Consider the following 21,530-nt stretch of genomic DNA (forward strand, 5'->3'; position numbering starts at 1 on the left):
ACAGATTTCCCTTACAAGGCCCCCACTACACCTATAGGGTCTAATTTCAGACCAAAGAAAAGGGTTACACACCTTGAAAAGGTTGAAACTTTTGATGTCTTGATAAATTAAACACTAACCATATATTGATTATATATCTTCCAGATAAAAGTGATTTTTTTAAACAACTCAATTTCGAAAGAAACTTTTTTAAAAATTCAAATTAACCTGTAAAAAAGCCAGACTAGTGCCCATGCAATGAGAAGCATTATCACACTTGCAGGAGAATTTTCACAGATCAGCACAACCAACATTAGAATTCACAACCAAATCTGCCAGCAACCTCGGAGTGTCTGTTCTTCCACACTCCGGTCAATAGCAATATAAATCAAGAGCATGTTCTCAGTTGAGAGGAGATACTGAATATATTGCTAGAAGGAAAGAAAAATTCATAGGGGGACAATTCTGTGCAACACTAGGCAATTGCAAAAAGCCTTCTGCAAAGAGAATAGGGGATAAGCAATCATGCTGATAACAAGGTTGGGTACTCTGAAAGTCAGGGCGTGATTTTTGCATTATACTCCTTGCCTAGAGCAATGTTTCTCTGGACAATAATATTTGCTCTTGATTTGTCCAGCCAAGCTACTTCACTCCACTGCTTCTTGATCTCATGCTCCTTGGTATCTGGCCTCCCCTAGAGCAACAGTCGTTAGAACTAAATAAGCAATTTAAAAACCAATCAATCATAACTCAGAATAAATCCAAAGAAGCTAAATTCGGCTGACAAATGCTTTGTCTAAATTCCCTTTGCAGTGCTCTGAATTCCAACTGTTTTATGTTCCTCATTTGAGAGGGCACGGGGAGGAGAGGATTGCCTCAGTCTGGCCAGTCAGGAATAACTGTGCTTTCCCCGAGGCTGGATGATAATTGACTCATTATTCACAGTCATAGCCATCAACCTGCCAAGGCACAAATGCACAACCCTGGCCTAGAAAAATGTGTGTGAAAAGCCCCAGATGAGGGATACAATAGCAGTAAGTTGAAATTTTTGAAATGCCCAGTGTTAGGCACTTACAGAGAGAAAAATATGAAGAGAGTGTAATGTTTCTGAAAGCTTATTTTCAGACAGAAAAAAATTCTGTGTGGTGGCTGAGTTACGGAGCTCATTCAATCCAAAAGTTATATTCTGGTCATCAACTATGTGCAAGGTGACAAAAATAGTTAACACTCAGTCCTTGTTGTCCTTACAGAGTTTACAAACTAGGAAGTTAAGCCATATATGCAAACCACCAAAATAGAAGGCACCGATGGCAGATGACATAAGGGAGGTACAAAGACAAAGAATGGTAAAATCATAATTGGTTTGGGAGAATCACAAAAGGCTTCACACAGGACTAAGGCATCTGAGCTGGGCTTTGAAAGACAGCTACAATTTCAACAGGTGAGCACTGTGAAGAGGTCATTTTATACAGGGAAAATTCCCTGAGCAAGGCCCTCAACGTGGGAACGCACAAGGCCTGAGGAAGAATCACTGATTATTCCAGGAAGATTTGGGGACACATCGATGGGGTATATTTGGAGGGTCTGACAAAAACTCTGTGCTTGACCTACATCTGGGGAGTCACAATTAGAGCTGTACTCTAAGAAGACAAACAGACAGAATGGATCAAAGTGGTTCAGGTACTAGAGACAAGAAAGTGTGGAGCTACCATAGTAACCCAGGTGAGAAGTAAGGGGAGCTTCAGCTATGGTGGCAGTGGTGGGAACAGAAGAGATTTAGGAAAAAAAAAAGAGTTCGCAAGTGAGTTCTCTTTTGTTTTTACAACAAAAATGAAGGCACTATCTCCAACTGATTATGTGTCCTCTCTCCAGATATCACAGAATCATCACATTATCTTTGCACTGCAATCTGTACTATACTTTTACATATAATCTGGCATGCCCTTGATAACTTTTTTTTAAACAATCTCTGTGATGGTGGGTGCAAATAACATGCATGAGGGCAAGTAGGTAACAGTTTGGTGCTAAGAGGCCACATATACCCATCCCATAAAATGAGCTTACCTTCCCAACTGACTTAGTCAAGACCACAAAAGAGGTGGCCCACACTGGGAACAGATGCAGCATATTTGAGCATAGCCTCCTACAGCTCCAGAATTCCTAACACAGCAGCAGCTGCTGGTGACAATGTCAGCACAAGGGAGATTCTGTTACATCCAAGTTTGTTTCTTTTTGCACCACAACCCTTTTCTATGCTAAACTTACAAGTCTATGCATAATTGATTTATTTTCTCAATAGGTAATATTTACAAACAAGTAGGATCCTCCTAGTTCTTGAGCTAAACCCAGGATCACAAGGACACATGCTTATCTGGTGAAGAACCCAGGAAGGATCTAAGTATCTATGAACAATACCCCCACTTCCCCACAGCTTTACTGGGTATAATTTACACACCACAAAACTCACTCATTTTAAGTGTACAATTCAATGATTTTTAGGAAGTATGCAAAGTTGTACCACCATCACCATGATTCCATTTTTAGGTCATTCCATCACCCCAAAAAGGTGCCTGGAGCCCATTTGCAGTCACTCCCCATTCCTACTCTCAACCACAGGCAACCACTAATCTACTTTGTGTTGCTATGTATTTGTCTCTTCTAGACATTCTGTATTAATGGAATCTTACGATATGTGTTCTTTTGTGCCTGGCTTCTTTCCCTTAGTGTAACATTACTGAAGTTGGTCTGCTGGAGTGTGTATTAATACTTCCCTTCTTATTGTCAAATAGTCCATTGTATGAATAGTACCAAGTCTTATTTTTCCACTCACTAGTTGATGACAATTTGGAGTGTTTCCACATTTTACACCCCCTTAATTATGATACTGAGTTTGACCTAAGGACTGTCATCACTAATCCAATTCCATGCTATCCCACATGACAAAATAAAACCACAGGGTAACTATGCAGTTTAACTTCCCTCCACACCCAGTGGAAGAAATGCTGATGCTCATTGAGGCTATAATTCTCTAATCACCTTATCTCCACCGTACCATCAGAGTCACAGGATCAGGCCACTCTCTATCACATGGCCTGTTTTCTTCAAATTTATATGAAATAGTCTGAAATTACCATCCTAAATTGTTCATTGCCTGTCTATTCCCACTAAAATGTGTCCCTAAGAAGAGCAGGGATCTCACCGTCAGGAACTTACTCACAGTTCCTGTAAAGTAAAATATTCATTCTCCACTCTAAAGGATGGGTAACAATTAAGACTGAAACATAGGTTGATATTCAGTCCTTCAACCAGGAAGTTCTACACTGAGAGTTCACCATGTGCTTAACACTCTGCTAGGCTGGAAGAGGAGTTAAGAAAATGATACGACATGGCCTCTGCCTATAAGAAACATATCATCTAGTCCCTTAAAATTTTTACTCACTCAAAGACACAACATTTTACATATCTTTCAGCTCACATTTCCATGTTTAAGAATGTATCCAAAAGAAATGATTAAGTACGTGGGTGAAGATTTCACTGCAAAGCCAAAAATGTCTGATTTATTCCCTTGAACATTTTTATTTAATCGAGGATATATGTTTTTGCAGATCTTTGAACCAGCATTTCCATGGATGAAAATGTATCTAAAGGCCATACATAAGAAGGGTGCAAAGATGCTGGTACCAAAACCAATCAATAAATAAGGGCCAGAACCCTTGCAAGGACCTACAAACCTGTCCATGCCCCATCTTTCCCTACCTCCATGCCCTCTAACCTCAGCTTCCACTCCTTTCACCTTTGCTCATGCAACTCCAGCCACACTGGCCTCCTTGCTGGTCCTCAGCTGGGCAGGTGCTGCTATGACCTGACCTCTGCACTCGCTGTTCCCTGGGCCTCAAATATCTGCAGACTCACCTCATTCCAACTTTATTCAAATTTTACCTTCCCAGATCATCCTATATAAAACTGCGACCCTACATCTTCCTGCCAGCACTCATGATTCCCTATACCATGCTCTGGTTGTTTTCCCCTTTTCTAGAATACAAATTTCAGTTTCCCCCTTCTAGAATACAATTTCTCTGAAGGCAATGATCTTTGTGTCTTTTGTTCACTTCTGTAAGTAACGTTTAGCATATAGTAGATATTCAACAAACATTTACCAAATGAATGAGGGTATGCAATGCAGCATCATTTGTAATAGACAAAAATTGGGAATAATTCAAATCTCCAACAAAAAGAGAATGGCTAAATAAATATCCATACAACTGAATACCAGGAAATCATCAAAACACTGGTAAATAATATTTATTGCTATGAGGTGTTCATAATATAATGTTACATTACAAAGCAAGTTACTTCTTATCTGTAGAGTGGTGAGGGGAAAAAAGCAAGTTACAAAAACTATGTGTAGTACAAGCCCACTTTTATAAAATAATTATAATAAATTTGCTGAATATATAAATGAATGAAAATATTAGGTTGAGCCCTTACAATAATTCAGGTACTATAAATATAAATAAATAAATATATTTATGTGCATTTTATATATTTTTATTTAATCCTAATAACAATGAGGTAAAAGTTATTATATCTATTTTACATATGATAAAACTGAAGCTCAGAAATGTTAAGTAAGTTTCCCAAGACCATCTAGTTAGAAAGTAAGAGTTTAGATTCAAATCTTGGTTGTCTCCAACTTCCATGTTCTTAACTAATAACTGAATACATATATACATATTAATAAACAGAAAAATTCAAAAAGGATGCATACAACCATGGTTTATCTACAGGACAATAGACTATGGCTTTATTAGTTAACTGCATGTAAGTTTGCCTACATAAAAAAGACACCCAAAGTAACAACAGCTTAAACAAAATGGAAGTTTATTTCTCGCTCATGCACAGTAAGAGATATAGACAATCCAAGGATAATATGATTGTTCTGCACAGTCATCTGACCCAGGCTTCTATCTTTCTACTCTGCCATGACTACAGCACAAACCTTCTCCACATGGTCCAGGATGACACACCCCCACACCCTTGTTCCAAGCAAGAGGATGAAGATAAGGAAGAATAAAGCACATACCTCACTCCTCTGTAATTAGCTAAGGCTGATTTCAGCTACCAGATCAAGGAAGCACAAAAAACAGAGCAGCTCAAACAAGAATTTTATTTCTCTTTCCTGTAACAGTTTAGGACAGGCGGGTACACTTTGTTCCATGAAATGATGCAGGGATTCAGGCTGCTGGAGTTTTCTATCATCCTAAGCACATGGCCTCCATGTCTGGGTCTAAAGGAGTTGTTCTAATGATTCCCAATTTCCAGCCAGGAGGAAAAGGATAAAAAGAATATAGTGCATGTGTCTTAAGGATCTGACCCAGAAGTTGCACATACGAGTTCCCCTCACATCTCATTGGCACAAACTTAGTCAAATGACCATACGCAGCTTCAAGGAAGACTGGGATGTAATCTTTATTCTGGCTGGCCATAGAGTAGCTAAAAATTCTACGGCTATAGAAAGAGCATGTTTATTGTTTTGCTGTGTGTGTGGGTGTGAGTATGTGCATGGGTGTGTGGGTGTTGGTGCCTCTGAGTATTTTCTAATTTTTCTACTATGAACAAAAAAACTAAAAACTATACTTATATGTGTAGAGGCAAAAAAGCATTTCTTCTAACGAAGCTTCTAATCCTCAATCTAGGGAGAATACCTACATGCATCTTCTTCCTTCTTAAAAAGTTTTTCCTGGAAATAATGAAGAAGGAGGAAAAATATACATACCTACACACATAGATATACACACATATATATAATTTTACATTTTTTTCTATTGTAGGTCAAGATTCTCTTAATATTTAACTTTGATGTCCCTCTTTTAAATCACAATTACCCTAATCATAAAATTCTACTCTTGTGTCAGTCTTTAAAACTACCAAGTACCTTTGTGTATGAAATATACAACAGAAAAGTTGCCAGAAACAGCGAAATGATTGGAGGGGCATTTCCTGAAAGTACAGGCAATGAGATGCCTCCACAGCCTGGGTGGTCTCCCTAGTCTCTTGTCTGTGCACTTGCTAATGGCAAAACACTCACAAAGAACACAGTTCTGGCAGCAACAGACAGAAGTGGCAAGGACATTTCCCTGTGATGGAGTAGCTTTGACCTATACGCACATGCACTGTAATCCTTCAGACTTGGAACAGAACGTGTGCCGAACTAAAGCCCACCCTAAAATTCTGTAAGCTATAATATCCTAGCCTCTGTATCAGCAATCAGCAAGATCGCAGTAAAATTATTCCTATAACCCATCATACTTTTTCACTGTCAAAGTGCCTTTTAAATAATATACAATGGTGACATTCAACAAAAGTGTCATATTTAAAGTAAAATAATTGTTCTTATACTTTGAGTGGGGTGGGGAGTGTCACAATTTCATGAATGCTATAGACCTTATTCATAGAAAAAATATCGTATCTACAAAAATGGGCATAAAATGTTGAAAAATTCATTTATCTCCCTAAACTCCTCCTTGATTTCATTTAGAGTAAGAAATTATTTCTGAAAGCTGGTCTGAAAGTCCAAGTTCCTGATCTGCACACTAGTAGAACTACTGAATCTTGGGGCAAGATCCCTAGGAATCTGCTTTTTAATAAGTACCTTCCAGGTGATTTGTATATAAGGTAAAATTCCCAAGTAAAGATTCCATGAAGTAAAAATCTAACAATGATAATTAAAAAGAAGAATCTGATACTTTATCTTTTGTCAACGCATGTAAATACATTTGCCTGATGATTATATGTAGACATAGTATTGCGTCCATCCACCAGAGGCCAGTGTGGGATCATTCCCTGAATTGTACTCTTACACCATACAATATACCACGTACATGTATACAATACAATATGTACTACACATAGTTGGTTTTAACTACTTTAAGAAATGGGGTATAAACAACTAACACTGTAGACAATATTTTACATATTTTATATTTACATTCAAGATTCCTTTCATATTTAACCTTGATGTTTTTCTCTTTCATATTAGAGAATTAGAACTCCTCATCATAAAACTTTACACGAGTAAGTCTTTTAAAATTTACCAAATACTTTCATGTGTATTTCATCCGATTCTCACCACAATCATTTGAGACATACCAAACAGGCAGAATCAGCCCTGATTTACAGATTGACAGAGTAAGTGACAGGCCTGTGGTCTTAAGAAATTAGTATATGCCTGGACTAGTACCCAGCTCTTCTGACTCCAAGGATAGAAGGGTCCCTTCCCATTACACTGGCCCTGCCCATAACAAAATGAGAACTATAAAAGCAATATAGTAAATTATTTATAAAACTAAATATTTGCAACCTAAAAGATTTTCCTTCACCCTAAGATCATGCCCTATTGCCTACCTGCACAAAGTTGCATTTACTCAAGGCAACCTCTTTAACTCACCTACATTGGAGAAAGTTAGGAGTAATTTTTCCCTCTTTTTAAAAAAGTAAATACTTCTTAGAAGTTTTGAAACTCTCTAAAGTAGAATAACATCTGCTGAACACATTTGTAATAATATAGGACTCAGACATTGGCATGTTGCATTGGAGCAGTTCAAGAGGAGACTTAAATTATACATGTCTTTCACATTCTCTCATTTTTTTCAGAAAACTCCAGGACAGCCTTCCCCCACCCCCCCAAAAAAAATACAGCTTAAAGTAAAAGAAGAAGGAAAAAGTCTGAAAATTCACTGTTCTAATCATTCTTATTGTTATTTTATTAACTCATAGAGTATTTATTCAATCTAAAACTGAGACCCCAAAACCAATGGCAATATTCTGGATATGATGTTAATCAACACTAGGCAAACAGTTAATATTGCCTTACCAAATCAACCTCTAACTACACAATCTATAAACATACAGATTGCTATTCTGCCTTCACACATTTAGAGCATTTGGGAATCACATCATCCTTTATAAGCAGATTGCAGCAGGAATGACATATCAGCTGATGAATTTTTCTAGGGTAGGGACCCTGTTTTGTTCATCTGAGTATTCCTAGATTCTAGCTCAATGCTTAAAACACAGAAGGAACTGTCAATACCAAAATGACCTCAACATTAGCAAGAAGACCTGGATTGACACTATAATTAGGGACTAAACTCAACACTCAGAATTAGATGACTCCCTACAACCCCAGTTTTCTAAATAGTAGTTAATATACAATAAAATCGAATGCAAAAGGCAAGTTAAGTCTGGAAAACACGTGAAAATGGTATAATGATTCCTCTCTGTGCTAAGGATGCATGAACTGCAAGAAGAGTGAGCTGATGGGTGTCACTTAAATCTACCTCCTCTGGAACGAATCCAAATTAAGGGGAAAAAAAGACACTAAAAATCACAAACTAGACAGATTGTGGTTTGATTTTCATATAAGGGTTTGGTTAAAATAAAGTTTCCTGTTTGTATCCCTTTGGGTTTAGCTGACCATTTCAAAGAAAATATTATTGTTTCACGGCTAAAAGAACATTTTACTAAAACCATTCAGATCTGAAACATGCCCATTCAATTGAATCAAAGGACACAGTCTTATGATCACCTCAGTTTCAAGTGGAACGATTTACCCTTTTCCTTCAAGTAATGATACACTTAGCAACAAAGAATAAAAATAATGTCTCAAGTTAAAGAGAAATGCATACAAAACAAATATGCACTCACTTAATACTGTTTAAGTTGGCTATTTAAAGATTGATAATGACCACCTTAAAAGTTTATTTAGCTATTAGTAGTTCTCTTCCATTCTGTAAAAGTTTAAAATCCCATTTGTCTAGAAAAGTTCAACTCTCTAATTTATATGTACATATATAATATATCAAATATATATAAATTGAAAAGATGTGTATCTTTTCAAGTAAATCAAACAATTTTATTCTTTTCAAAGAATCAAAGAAAATGATTATTTTATTTGTAGGAAAAATAAATATTTTTAATTCCCATGTCTTCACTGAGAAAGCATATTAGAAAAGATATTTATTAGAACAAAATACTATGCATTAAAAACACTGCCAAAAATAAATGTAATGATTATAATTCAAAATGCCATGCTCATTTAAATACATTTTCTTTCCTTATCCAATTACGTGTAAACTACAGCAGTCACAATAAACAAATGATTATCTATGGACCAAATATTCATGTTGAAATGAATATGAATTATAACAACTTCAGCTGAAGGTTTATGCTAATATATCTAAAACAAAATGGCTTGATCAGCTCAAAATCTGTCATAATTTGAAAGGGGAAATTTCCTTCTGCAACTGAACCAGCAATTTTTTGTGTGTTTCATAATTTGTCAATTTGTTCCCTAAGTGTAGTGATTTAGTGATGACAAAAGAAATACAGAAACAAATGAAAATTGCTTAATTACAGCTTGCAGATGTTCCCCCAAAGAGAAAAAAACAGGTTAATGCTGCTGATGCTGTTTCTTCCACAAGACTCTGCTATAAATTAGTTCACTTCATTCAATATTTTTTTTCCTTCAGTGTTCTATGTGATGTTTGATGTTATGTTGTGATAAAGAGATTACATACACATGGTTACTGAATTTATGATCAATATAAAACTATCAACATTTTTTCTTACCCTTTTATTCTTTTTGGCAATACTAAAAAACACATCAATAAAAAGCTTTAAAATAACATCGCTTCCTTACTCGCTCCCTTGGGATGCAAGATTAATTAATTTTTTTTTATTGCCTAGTTACTTTTATAAGCAAGTCCTTACGTCTTCTGCAAATTTCTCTCGAGGTAACATTATCCCCATGGCCTATGTCCCATGGCCTATGTCTTCAGTTAAAGTAAGTTTATTGCTATTTGCTGTGATATTTTCAATTATCTTCTCTTTACTGTTAAATTCACATTTGCAAAAGCGCTTCCCGAGTTGTCTTTTTCTTTCTTAATGTGGCTAACGTTAAAAAGGAAACAGAAAGGCACTGCAAATGGCCTGTGAACTAAAAACACCACTCAATATTCAGTAGGGAATTAAATGACTGATAACAACAGCACAGAAAATGTGGCTTCAGTGCCACCTGGAAGCATAAAGCTGGTCAGTTCGTTTCCAACTTCCTCTGACAGGCAATCTGCCAGTTGCAAGGGTATCAAAACAATGTTAAGACCTCTGGTCTCTATCTAATACATGACAAAAAATAATTGCAAAAGGCTACACAGCAAGGATTATTTTTCTTGTTGTGTTTTCTTTTATGAGAGAAAGCTGTTTCTTTGCTCTACTGAAATTCCTTTCCTGCTCTGAAATTGGTAAGAGGGCCAGCTGCTTTCTATATTTTTCTCTGTGGTATTTTTCTACAGCAGATTTTAAATTCATTCTTCAGATTGGGAAAAGCCTCTCTTTGTACCCTCATAGAATTTTAAAGATGCATTGCTAATGTTCAAATTCAAAATAGCTTTGGGGACCAAGATGACATGTCAACTTCGGAAATGTGTTGTTTTATGTGCTGTCACCGGTTTCATTTTTAATTATATTTTTTAAAAGCTGTCAAGTATAAGTAGTGATATTCTTTTGCCTGAAATGACAACTCAAAATTTATCAGTCCAGAAGTGTAAACCAAATCCCAACCCAAGATTCTAAGCTCTTGACAGAATGAGTACTCAGTAAGGAAAAAAAAAAAAAAAATTAAAAGACTCCTGAAATGAGAACTGTGTAACTTTGAAGAAGTCACTTGGCCTCTGTGGGCCTCAGTATCTCCCAGGCACGATACTTGTGATTCTTCCTTGACTCTTTCTTCTCCCTAATCCTCTGCCAGTCACCTGTTACTAAGTGCTGTCAGTTATTCCTTCACTGGCAGCATCTCCTAGGCCCTTTTGCTTTCCATTTTCTCCCCCACTACCCTAGTCCAGACCTCCAGCGATGTACTTCTGCTTTGCCCCCGGCTGGTCTCCCTGACTCCAGATGTTTTCTCTACTTCTTCTTTGCTCTACCTTTCAAAATCACAAGCAGTGTGTATTACTGGGTTTTGATGGTTTGTTTTAAAATTCTACTATGGTTCCCAGCCACATAGTATATCAAAATCCAAACTTGAGCATCATTACATAGCCTCCTTTTCAGGCTCTCCTTTCTGTGCCATCCACTAAATGTGGGTGTTCCTCAGGGTTGTACTCTAAGGCCCTCCTGTCTGCCTGCCTGTCATTCTGTATTCTCTTTTCTTTTCATTGCATTTTTTCAACCAATATTTAAGCATCTACTCATTCTGCCCCACCAGGCACTGCTTTAGATACAAGTGTAAGAGTGGTGAAAACCCACGAGACACTAGCTGCATGGAGTTGATACTCTAGAGAAGACAGGGTAAGTGTATTTTGAGGTAGCACATCCATTCCTGTTGGCATATATTATCTACACAGCAGTGACCCCAGGTCTTGAGAAGAACTGCCCGATGCCCTAAGGAAGGCAGAGAACAAAGCGGTTCAGGGTGTGGGCTTTGAAATCACACTGACTAGGCCCATAGTCTAACTCCATCTCTTCTTATGAGGACAGCAGTCATATTGGGTTAGGGTCCACCCTTATGACCTCATTTAACCCTAATTATCTCTTTAAAGGCTTCGTCTCCCAATACAGTCCACGTTGGGCGTTAGGGCTCCAACATGTAAATTTGGGAGGCACACAATTCAGTCCATAACAGCAATTACTTAACTTTATGCCTTGGTTTCCTCATCTGTAAGTTAAAAATAATAAAATGATAAAAATTAAAATGTAAGAAAAAACTCACTAGGTCATTATAATGATTAATCGAGATGATACATGTGAAGTGCTAAGCATTAATCCCTAGAACTTAATGCTATCAGTTGTAATATTAGACTTGTTTTGTAATAATCTCTCACTCACAGATGTTTCTGTGAGACAGGTATAATTGTACAGAGGAGGGTCAGATGTCTGGAGTTTGAATCCTTGACCTTAACTCAGGCAAATTATTTAATCTACAATGACTTTCAGTTCCCTGAGCTATAAAAAGGAAGAATAATAGCTAATTCTTTGCATCATTGTGGCAATTAAATAAGTTACTCGAGACAAATACTTAGTAAATACATCCATAAGTGAATCTCAAATAAAGAGCACTAGACAGCCTCTGCCAACTCTATAATTTAAAAAGAAACATACTTTAAGCAATTATCTGGTATTTTAAAGCAGTACAGACAGTCCTGCTTTTTAACAGACTGCATTATGAGAATCTATAGCCTAAATCAGTGGTTCTCAAAACTAGTGGTACATCAGAATCACCTAGAGAGCCTAAAGAATATAAAAATTTTAGACCCCTTGCTGTAGTTTCATTTAATAAGCTAAAAGCCTGGAAATCTATACTTTTATAAAAGTCTGTCATCACAAAAGTCTTCCTGATATTCAGCCAAGTTTGAGAACTACATGTCTATAGTAGAGCTACTTACATATGTGGTTTTATGTTTTCAAGTAGACATGGTAAAAAATAAATATGCAAATAAAATGTAAAGTTAATTTTAATAATATATTTTATTTAAATTAATGTTCTAAAATATTATCATTCAAATATAGTCAATATAAAAATATTAAGATATTTTACATTCTATTTTTATACAAGTCTCCAAAATCCAGTGTACGTTTATGCTTATGGCATGTCTCAATTCAGATAGTAAATTTTCATCAGAAATATTTGATCTGTATTTAGATTTCATAAAATTTACATTTAAAAAAATGGATTCACCTATCCAAGTTGTTCCAAACACCTTTTAAAGTTTTCCAATAAACGAATATCAGTTTTTTAATTTAAATTTAAATTAATTTAAGGTAATTAACATTTAAAATTCTGTTTCTGGCTAGCACTAGCCATGTCTCCAATACTCAATAGTTGCATGTTGCTAGTAGCTACTGTGGTGGACAGTGCAGGCCTGTATGATCACGAATCATACGGTTACTACACCACTCATGAAATCTGTAATGCTGGAAAAGCACTGGCATCACTCCTTAAATAACTCAATGTGAATTAAATAAATGTAGATTAATTTTCTATGATTATACAATATTATTAAAATCTGAGAAAAACTGAAACCTATTCAGTGGTTTTGAAACTCTGAGAGTTTGGAACTATTAAATGCCAGCCCTCCACCAATTTATAAAGCCACAGGCATAGCCATTTGTCCTGAACATTCAGACACACAATGTTCTACCTAATAGGAAAATCAATTCAAATATTAACAAGTATGAAGAGAAAAAGGGAGGTTGAGTTGACAGGAATTTTTTTCAAAGATATGTTAAAAGAACAATAAAATGCTAAAAGCACAAAGTATTGCAAGTGAAATGAGAATAGCATAAAGAAAACTAGGAATGAAATTACACATCAAAATCTGAAATAAAATCTTTGATCTACACAGAAGAAAACAGGTTAAAGTAGACAAATATGGCAGTGAATAGAAAGCTGTTATTATGTGGCAATATAAAAACTCTAGAATCAGTTGGAAAGCTGGATGCTAGGCACGTGAGACAGAGAAAGAGAGATTTGGAAATAACTACTGTAACTCCTGACAGCTACCATATGTAATAAAATGGAGTTGAAAAGATTTAATGTCAATTTCTAAGTCATTGGCTTCTTAATTATACAATTTCTGTGTGACAGCAACATGAGCAGTAATTACCACTCTAAAAGGTGGGAGCAAATGCTTCCCAAATGGGATCATGTTGTAATCCTCGTGTGGAAGGAAATTAAAAGAAATTGCCTTTTTCTTTCAGCAGTTTAGAAGTAACTCTAAACTTTACTAAAGCAAGGCTACATATTCGTCTTCAAGATGTATTGTTTAAAGGAGATAGAGATATATCAGTACTAAAATCAATGAAACCATGACCCAAAGAACTATCACTAGCGTAGGCATTTTAACATCTTTCAGTTTCAGCTCTTTTCAGTCAAACTTTCCTGGTTCTACTTAATGTCTTGAAGCCCAAGGCAAGTTTGGGTTCAGTAGTTATCCCAGACTCATCTCAAGCAGCCCCTCTGATGACTAGACTTTATTGCCCTCCCTCCAACCACAGGCTAGGTGGCCCTCCTATAAACTCTCAGTCTCCACTGTGATACTTATCATGCATTAGTCTAATTTCCTGCTTGCTTATTTATCTCTACCACTGGATTATGAGTGCTTGAGAACACAAACTATATTTTATTTACTTTTTAATCTTCAGCACCTAAAATGATATCTGGACCATAACAAGACACTCACAGATTTAATGAATTAATAAAAAATCAAATATAAGTATTTACATCAGTGTTTCTATAACCTAGAAAACATGATAGCAATATGACAGGCAAGAAGAAAGAATCCTTTTTTCCTTTTAAACAGATATTCTAGAAATTCCCATAAATTAGTTACATTCACTGAGAAACTGAGATACAAAAGATAGAAACTTAGCTGCTTATCTTTATCCACTATGTCAACAATATAACGATGTCTTTACCAACTATTTAAAAAAATCTGCATGCTAATTTTCTAATACATATCTTACAATTTGATTTACCCTCCTGAACGGAAGATACTACTGAGAATTAACTCATAATTGGCCGTTTAAAACTAATAATTAATGTCTCTTTAAACATTTTGATAGAACATTGTCTTTACTATCAAACATGTACCACGGTTTAAAAACTTAGTTGCTCTAAAAGAGAAAAAACTACAAAACATGATCAACATAAATGTACTGTAGTGAGAATTATGCTATAATATTAACAGTTTCCAAATGTTTTCCAAGAGTCTGAGGCAGTAATGAGAATTTCTTTCAACAAGGCTATAATTTAATTTTTTTCCAGAGAAATATTTTTAATAGGATTACTGACCCTTTTAAAACTCTTGGAAAGAAAATGAATCCCATGAGCATTCTGGTGTATAACTATTATAAAAATAAATAGAACAGTCAATCAGTGGAAATGGTAATGGACTTGAGAAACTAAACTTACTAAAGAAATGTACATAAGTATGCACGGTGATAGCCACTTTAACAGAGAAAAGGCTCAGTGTATATCAACAAAACAACTAAACACATTGAGACAAATGAAGGGCCTGGAAAGAAGCAGGGAAAATGGGAATTTTGGAAATACAGCTTTAATGTCTTTCTTAAGCAGAACTAACCACATTTACCTTGATCAATTCTGCCGGCTATCATTCAACTCTTAGGCCTGTCCCTAAGTCCTGGTTTCTCAGAAGGTATTTAAATGTTTCAAGGAAAAAAAGGACACTTACTGATTTAAGAGACATTTTTACACTCACAACTCTTTGTGCTTTAAGAGGAATTTGTTCAGGTCATTAGTTTATAATGTGCACTGGTGCCTAGGGATATTTTGAAAGGAGAAAAAAAAAAAAACTAGTATGCTTGAAGATGCAGTTTATGGGACCTGCATCATCATTTATTTCAGCTCAATTTGGGGCCCAAAACTGAACCCAAAATGGAAGTTATCACATCTACAACAGTTTCTTTCTCAGCATGCAATGATCACACTGGAATTTGAAAACAGAGTAAGACCCCTTTTCACAAAAGTAAATGTATTATAACCCCCTAAATATATCAAAGTCCTTGCAAAAAGTTTTTATTCTTCTAGGGCACAAAAATAAAGTCAGCCTTACAAATGATTTCCAAAATAACATGAATTATCAAAATGCCATTAGCATACCAAAATTCATTAATTCTGCCAATTTTACCCTTGTTTCCACCACCCCACCACAGCCATTCATACTGCTATATTTAGGTCCAGAAAACGCAAACTAAATCATCAGTCTCGAACAAAGGAGGTATCTTTCTAAACCCAGGTTCATAGACTAAAAGATAATTTAGTCATTCTCAAGATTAATTTGATCTACATATCATGTCCAAACAGACCACTCACAGTCAGCCCCAAAGTTAACTAGCTAGTTCCTAAATTTTTCATTTCCACTAAGTATAAACAAAACCACCACATCTATGTTTTTTAAGTGTAAACGAAACAGATATCAATTATGTTATATCTTGCCTGATAAAAGAAACAGGTTAGAATCACATTTTCTTTTCATTATAACTACTACTCTTCTTTTACATTTATACATTATAACTATAATTTCATTATAACTACTACTCTTCTTTTACATTTCTTTGGGACACATGAATCATTACTCAAATCATGAAGTCTGGTATCTTAACAGTGTCATGACCTCAGAGATTATGGAACTCCCTGTTTTCACCCTTAGGTACACATTAGAAACACCAGAGGAGGTTTTATAACATACGAATCCCTTGATCCTAGCTGAGCTTCAGAGTGGGCTCTGATGTCGATACATTCTAAAAGCAAGTCAGGTGAGTCTAATGCATAGCTAGGTAGAGAACCAATGGTCTCAAAAACGTGGATCAATGACCCAGAAAGAAACGTGGATCAAGGTTGAGAGCAAGCCGATGGCAATCTGAAGCAGAATCCAGAAGGAAGATAACAACTCAAATGCCACTTGAATGAATGAAGCAGACAATGTAAGCACACATATTTAGACTGTGTGAGTACCAGAGAGCATGGCAAACTAAGGAGCTCACTAGGCAAGGGCTCCTGAGCTCTAGCTGACATTGCCATGAGGAAGTAACAGATATTCTCACTGGATCCCACTCAAAAAAAAACACAAATCAAGATTTTCATGTAAAATTACCCAACTTTCAAATGTTGGCTCAATTACTAAAACAATAACACTGGATGAGGGAAACAAATAATGAAAAACACAACATGGGTTTGGCCTCATCTCACCCAGTCTAAAGGGTTGTTTCCAGTCTACAGAAACCACAACAGGAGCAGCAGCAGCAGCATCACAACAGCAATACCAATACCTAACACTCAGTAAGTACTTATTATATATTAGTCACTACACTAAGAGTTTCACATGGATTATCTCAATTAACCTTTCTTAACCTTTGAGAGAAGTACTATTATTATTCCCCTTTTATTCAAAAACTACCTCCACCCATGATCACATGGCCAGTAAGTGTGATCCCAGTTTCCAGAAGTGTGCAATGTAATCCATAGTCTATACTATGCTATTTCTCTTTGAAATTTTTTAAAATAGGCTTTTAACAACCTCCACTCTTTGCATTTGGCTTTCTTAAAAAATAAAAGGATTATACTAAATGATTTCTCAAGTCATTTTTAGTTATCAAATTCTGTGGCTCTGACACCATCACACAACTCTTGGATGTATGAAGACTAGTATTTATATCATCAGTAACATTAGGGCACTGGTCACGAGTGCCCTAGTAAGAATTACCTGATAAATGAATGGAATGAATGTTCACTAAATAGTCTTTCTTAAGAGGCAACAAAAACATAAACTTATAATAATATTATTTATCTCTATTGCTGCAGAAAGTTTACTTCTCCATTTTACCTTGTGAACGACGAGCAAAAGTGTTCAGAAATTCTTCATCATTTGTTTGTTCATGACAATTAAGGAATTTATCCAAGACTTCTTTGATTAACTGATCTTCATTCATTATTTCCAGTCCTGACACATGGGTAGACATTTCTATTCACGAGGCCACAGTATCTGCAAGACAGAAAAATACCAGCTAGAGAGCAACAGGCAATACTAGCCCCTTTGAAAATATTCTGGATGGGTAGGTTGAAAAATCCCAAGGCTCCAAAAGAAAGATCAAGATAGTTACTAGAGCAACGACCTCTAGTTCAAGAGATCAGAGTTTTATTCATATCTTTGCTGCTGAATTGTTAACTATCACAATTTTATTTTTTGCTTCAGTCTTCTCATTACTATCTTCTTAATTCATAAGAATATTGTCATATATTCATAAGAATATTGTCACCCAATTACACAATTAGAAATTCAAAGTCTTTCAAGGTAGGAGGAACTTTAAAGAGTACTCAACTAACCACCCATCCAATGACAATAGCTTAGTGACTTATTTAGTAGTTACTGTGTACCAGGTGCTGTTCTGAGTAATTTTTTTTGTTAATTATCATACAGTCCTAGATAAGGTCACAGAGTCAATACGGAGAAGTGCCAGCTCAAGAAGTCTGATCCTAGAACCCATGCCTTTAAACACTTCACTATCCATCACTCTATTCACTGGGTGACCCGCCCTCCCCCCTCTCCAGCCCCCACCTTCCCTACTATCACTGATAAAAGTTGACTTGCCTGTGCATCAACACATCCAGGGACTGGTAACTCTGAACATTCCAAAAAAGCCTTTGCACAGCTCTGTTAAAAACTTTTTTAAATTAAGCCTAAATCTGTCTCCCTGAACCCTACCCCAACTGGTTTCTGAGCCCCCAATGTCGTACTGAAAAATTTCAGTCTTTCTTATACATGACATCTTTTCAAATATTTGAACAAGGTTATACTGTCCTTTGTCAATCTTCTGATTTCATTCACTGAAACAAATCCATTTTTCAAAACCCAGCTCAGAATTCCGCTTCTCTCTGAAGACTTATCCTTCCATCTCCCACTACTGCAGGAAGAGTTAATCTTAATTTATCTGTGTTCATTCTGTACTAGGGTCTACTGTTAAATTTATCATGCCATATTGGAAATAGTTGTGTACATTTCTGTGTTCTCTACTAGACTCAGAGACATAAAAGACAGAGTCCACATCTCTTCATCTTTGTATCCCAAATGCTTGATAGCTCAGGATGTGGCATAGAGCTGGCAGTCAATCAATATTGAGCTAACATTACTCATTTGAGCAGGTACAACAGTCAAGTATTGCTAGAAGCTGGCAAAACACTAAACTATACTTGCTCAATTATTTCATGTGTACCCTATATGACATGGTTTCAAATCCTTAAATCCTCCTGGTCAATCTATCTGGAAAAAGTTTCACACTGACCGTACCTCTTTGTATATACCATCCACAACTGAACACAAGACTCCAGATACGATGAGATTAGACTAACTCACATTCTCAATATTCCACTCATGCTATACAGCTAGAGCTCACATTTACACTGGTAGTGGCCATTCCACATTGTCATTCATTTAGCACAGTGCTAACCAAACACCTGTCAGCTGAGACGCAATGCCTCAATCCAAGCACAGTTTGGACTTCGTTTTCACTTACAATATTTCACCTTGTTAAACTCCATTCATTCTGTATAAAGTATTCTTCTTACATAGCTTTGAGAAAATTATCTACAGAAAGCAGATATGTAATTACTGCCTAAGTAGCCACTATACTACATGGGGGACCGTAAAAAAGTTGGGGTTTCTCCAATACTGTAAGGAAGGGAGAGCACCAAGCTTCCTTCTATCTGAAACAAGAGTACACATCATTAATTTTTTCTCCCACTTTTCCTTTACACATTTATCATTTTAAAAATACGAATAGCATGTGTATGATATAAAATTATAGAAACCTTTAAGTATCTCCTGACTGCCAATTCCCAACCATCAGAGGTAAATGCTGTCAAAAGTCTAAAGAATGTACTTCTAAATCTTTCCCTATAATGTTTATAGAGAATAACAGATTTTTTCTAAAAATGGAACCATATTATACATCATTCTTTACAGCTTTAATTTAATAAGTTATCATGGACATATCACCACTTTAGTATATGCAGATCTGGCCTATCTGTCAAACAGCTGTATAGTCACAGCCCAGCTCTGCCACTCACTGTGTAGCACTGGGCAAGTTACTTGACCTCTCTGGGTCTCTGTTCCCCCATATCTATAAAAAGGCATTACATCCCAGCACTTTGGGAGGCTGAGGCGGGTGGATCACTTGAGTTTGGAAGTTCGAGACCAGCCTGAACAACATGGAGAAACCCCATCTCCACTAAAAATACAAAATTAGCCAGGCGTGGTAGCACATGCCTGTAATCCCAGCTACTCAGGAGGCTGAGGCAGGAGAATCGCTTGAACCCGGGAGGCAGAGGTTGCGGTGAGCCCACATCGCACCATTGCACTCCATCCTAGGCAACAACAGCGAAACTCCGTCTCAAAAATAAATAAATAAATAAAAGGGATTACAACTGTACAGGTCTGTATTTCCTTAACCTCAATTCCAAAATACCAAAAAGCTCAGGAAAAAAAAAATTTCATAAGATAATGCCCAAATGCATTTGGGGGTAAGACCTGATTGAATTAACATGAGAGTACTTATGGCTTTTATTCTACTCAGCATTACTATTCATATATTTCCCTGTAGAAATACCAGTGTGCTTGCATATAAGGTGCTTTCCCAGAACCAGCCTAGAGATTTTGTATAATATATGGCACATGCACTGATTACCTTTCTAAACTCCAAAAAGTTCTTATTTCTGAAGCACATCTGACCCTGAGGGTTTAAATAAAGAATCGTGAAGCTACACATGCCTCACAAGATTACTATGAAAATTAAATGAGTACACATGGCATCTCAAAAAATGTTAGCCAGGATGATGATGATGATGGATCAGTCTTAGGATTCTGTCCTTTGCCTACACAAAGACCTGTTATAACTGTGCCCACACAACTTTGAAGGCAGTGATGTTATCTAAAGATAAATCAAGATAATTCCACATGTATTACAACCCCAGAGAAAGCATGGAGTTGTAGAGGACTGAGTGAAAATTAAAAGTGTAGCTGGGTACCAACTTAAAACAAAAGAAACTGTTTCAAGCTTTTGTTAGATATATAACAAAATATATATCATATATCTAACTAAAAAAGTTAGATATATGAAAAAGCATCGGTTATGGCTTAGGCACATTTACTTGTAACACCGCCAAGGCTTTAGCCATGCAAAGCTGAATAAATTGTGTTTGCCGTAGCTAGACAGTAACTAATGATAAGTAAACTCAAAAGTGGCTATTATTTCACTACATTAGCATGTATACTTCATTACAAGAATTTCAATGTCAATCTGCTTTTCCAGAATTGGAGCCTAGAAAAATTTCAAAAGTTTATCAATCTCTTCTTTAAAATCATCTTTGGTAAGTTACTTCAGCAAACAAATACCAAACAGATGCAGCCAGGTTGTAGTTTCCATTCCTGTAAATGTCTTCTCATAATGCTTTAGGAGTGTTAACAGAAATTCCTTTAAACTTCTTTTCCACTTCTCAAATTGGCATATTTTGAGTATTATTCAACACATCTCAGTAGTACTAAAAGCAAACAATTAACAGATTGTGCCAGCACAAATTCAAAATCTTTCTAGACCTTTAATTTTATTTGTGTGGTTACCCCAATACAGAGATGACATGCTTTTATTGACTATTGTTTGTTTGTTTGTTTGTTTGTTTGTTTACTTTGAGACAAAGTCTCACTCTTGATGCCCTGGCTGAAGTGCAGTGGCGCGATCTTGGCTCACCGCAACCTCTGCCTCCCAGGTTCAAGCAATTCTCCTGCCTCAGCCTCCCGAGTCACCAGGATTACCAGGCGCCCCCTACTATGGCTGGCTAAATTTTTTTGTATTTTTAGTAGAGACAGGGTTTTGCCATGTTGGGCAGACTGGTCTCGAACTTCTGACCTCAGGTGATCCACCTGCCTCAGCCTCCCAAAGTGCTGGGATTACAGGTGTGAGCCACCGTGCCCGGTCTTATT

At 36.3% G+C, this 21,530-nt stretch overlaps 1 protein-coding gene across 9 annotated transcripts in view; it reads right to left on the bottom strand.

Moving 5' to 3' along the window:
* IFTAP (intraflagellar transport associated protein) overlaps window positions 1-21,530 on the bottom strand; it is a 64,883-nt gene that overhangs the window by 31,490 nt on the left and 11,863 nt on the right. For all 9 annotated transcript variants that reach the window (XM_008001644.3, XM_037999509.2, XM_008001656.3 and 6 more), the window contains one exon: window positions 17,382-17,540. In XM_008001644.3, the coding sequence (XP_007999835.2) occupies window positions 17,382-17,517 (136 nt within the window). In that variant the 5' untranslated portion in view covers window positions 17,518-17,540. The remainder of the gene's footprint in view (window positions 1-17,381; window positions 17,541-21,530) is intronic.

The sequence above is a fragment of the Chlorocebus sabaeus genome, chromosome 1, assembly GCF_047675955.1.
Source record: "Chlorocebus sabaeus isolate Y175 chromosome 1, mChlSab1.0.hap1, whole genome shotgun sequence".
NCBI classification, from domain to species: Eukaryota; Metazoa; Chordata; class Mammalia; order Primates; family Cercopithecidae; genus Chlorocebus; species Chlorocebus sabaeus.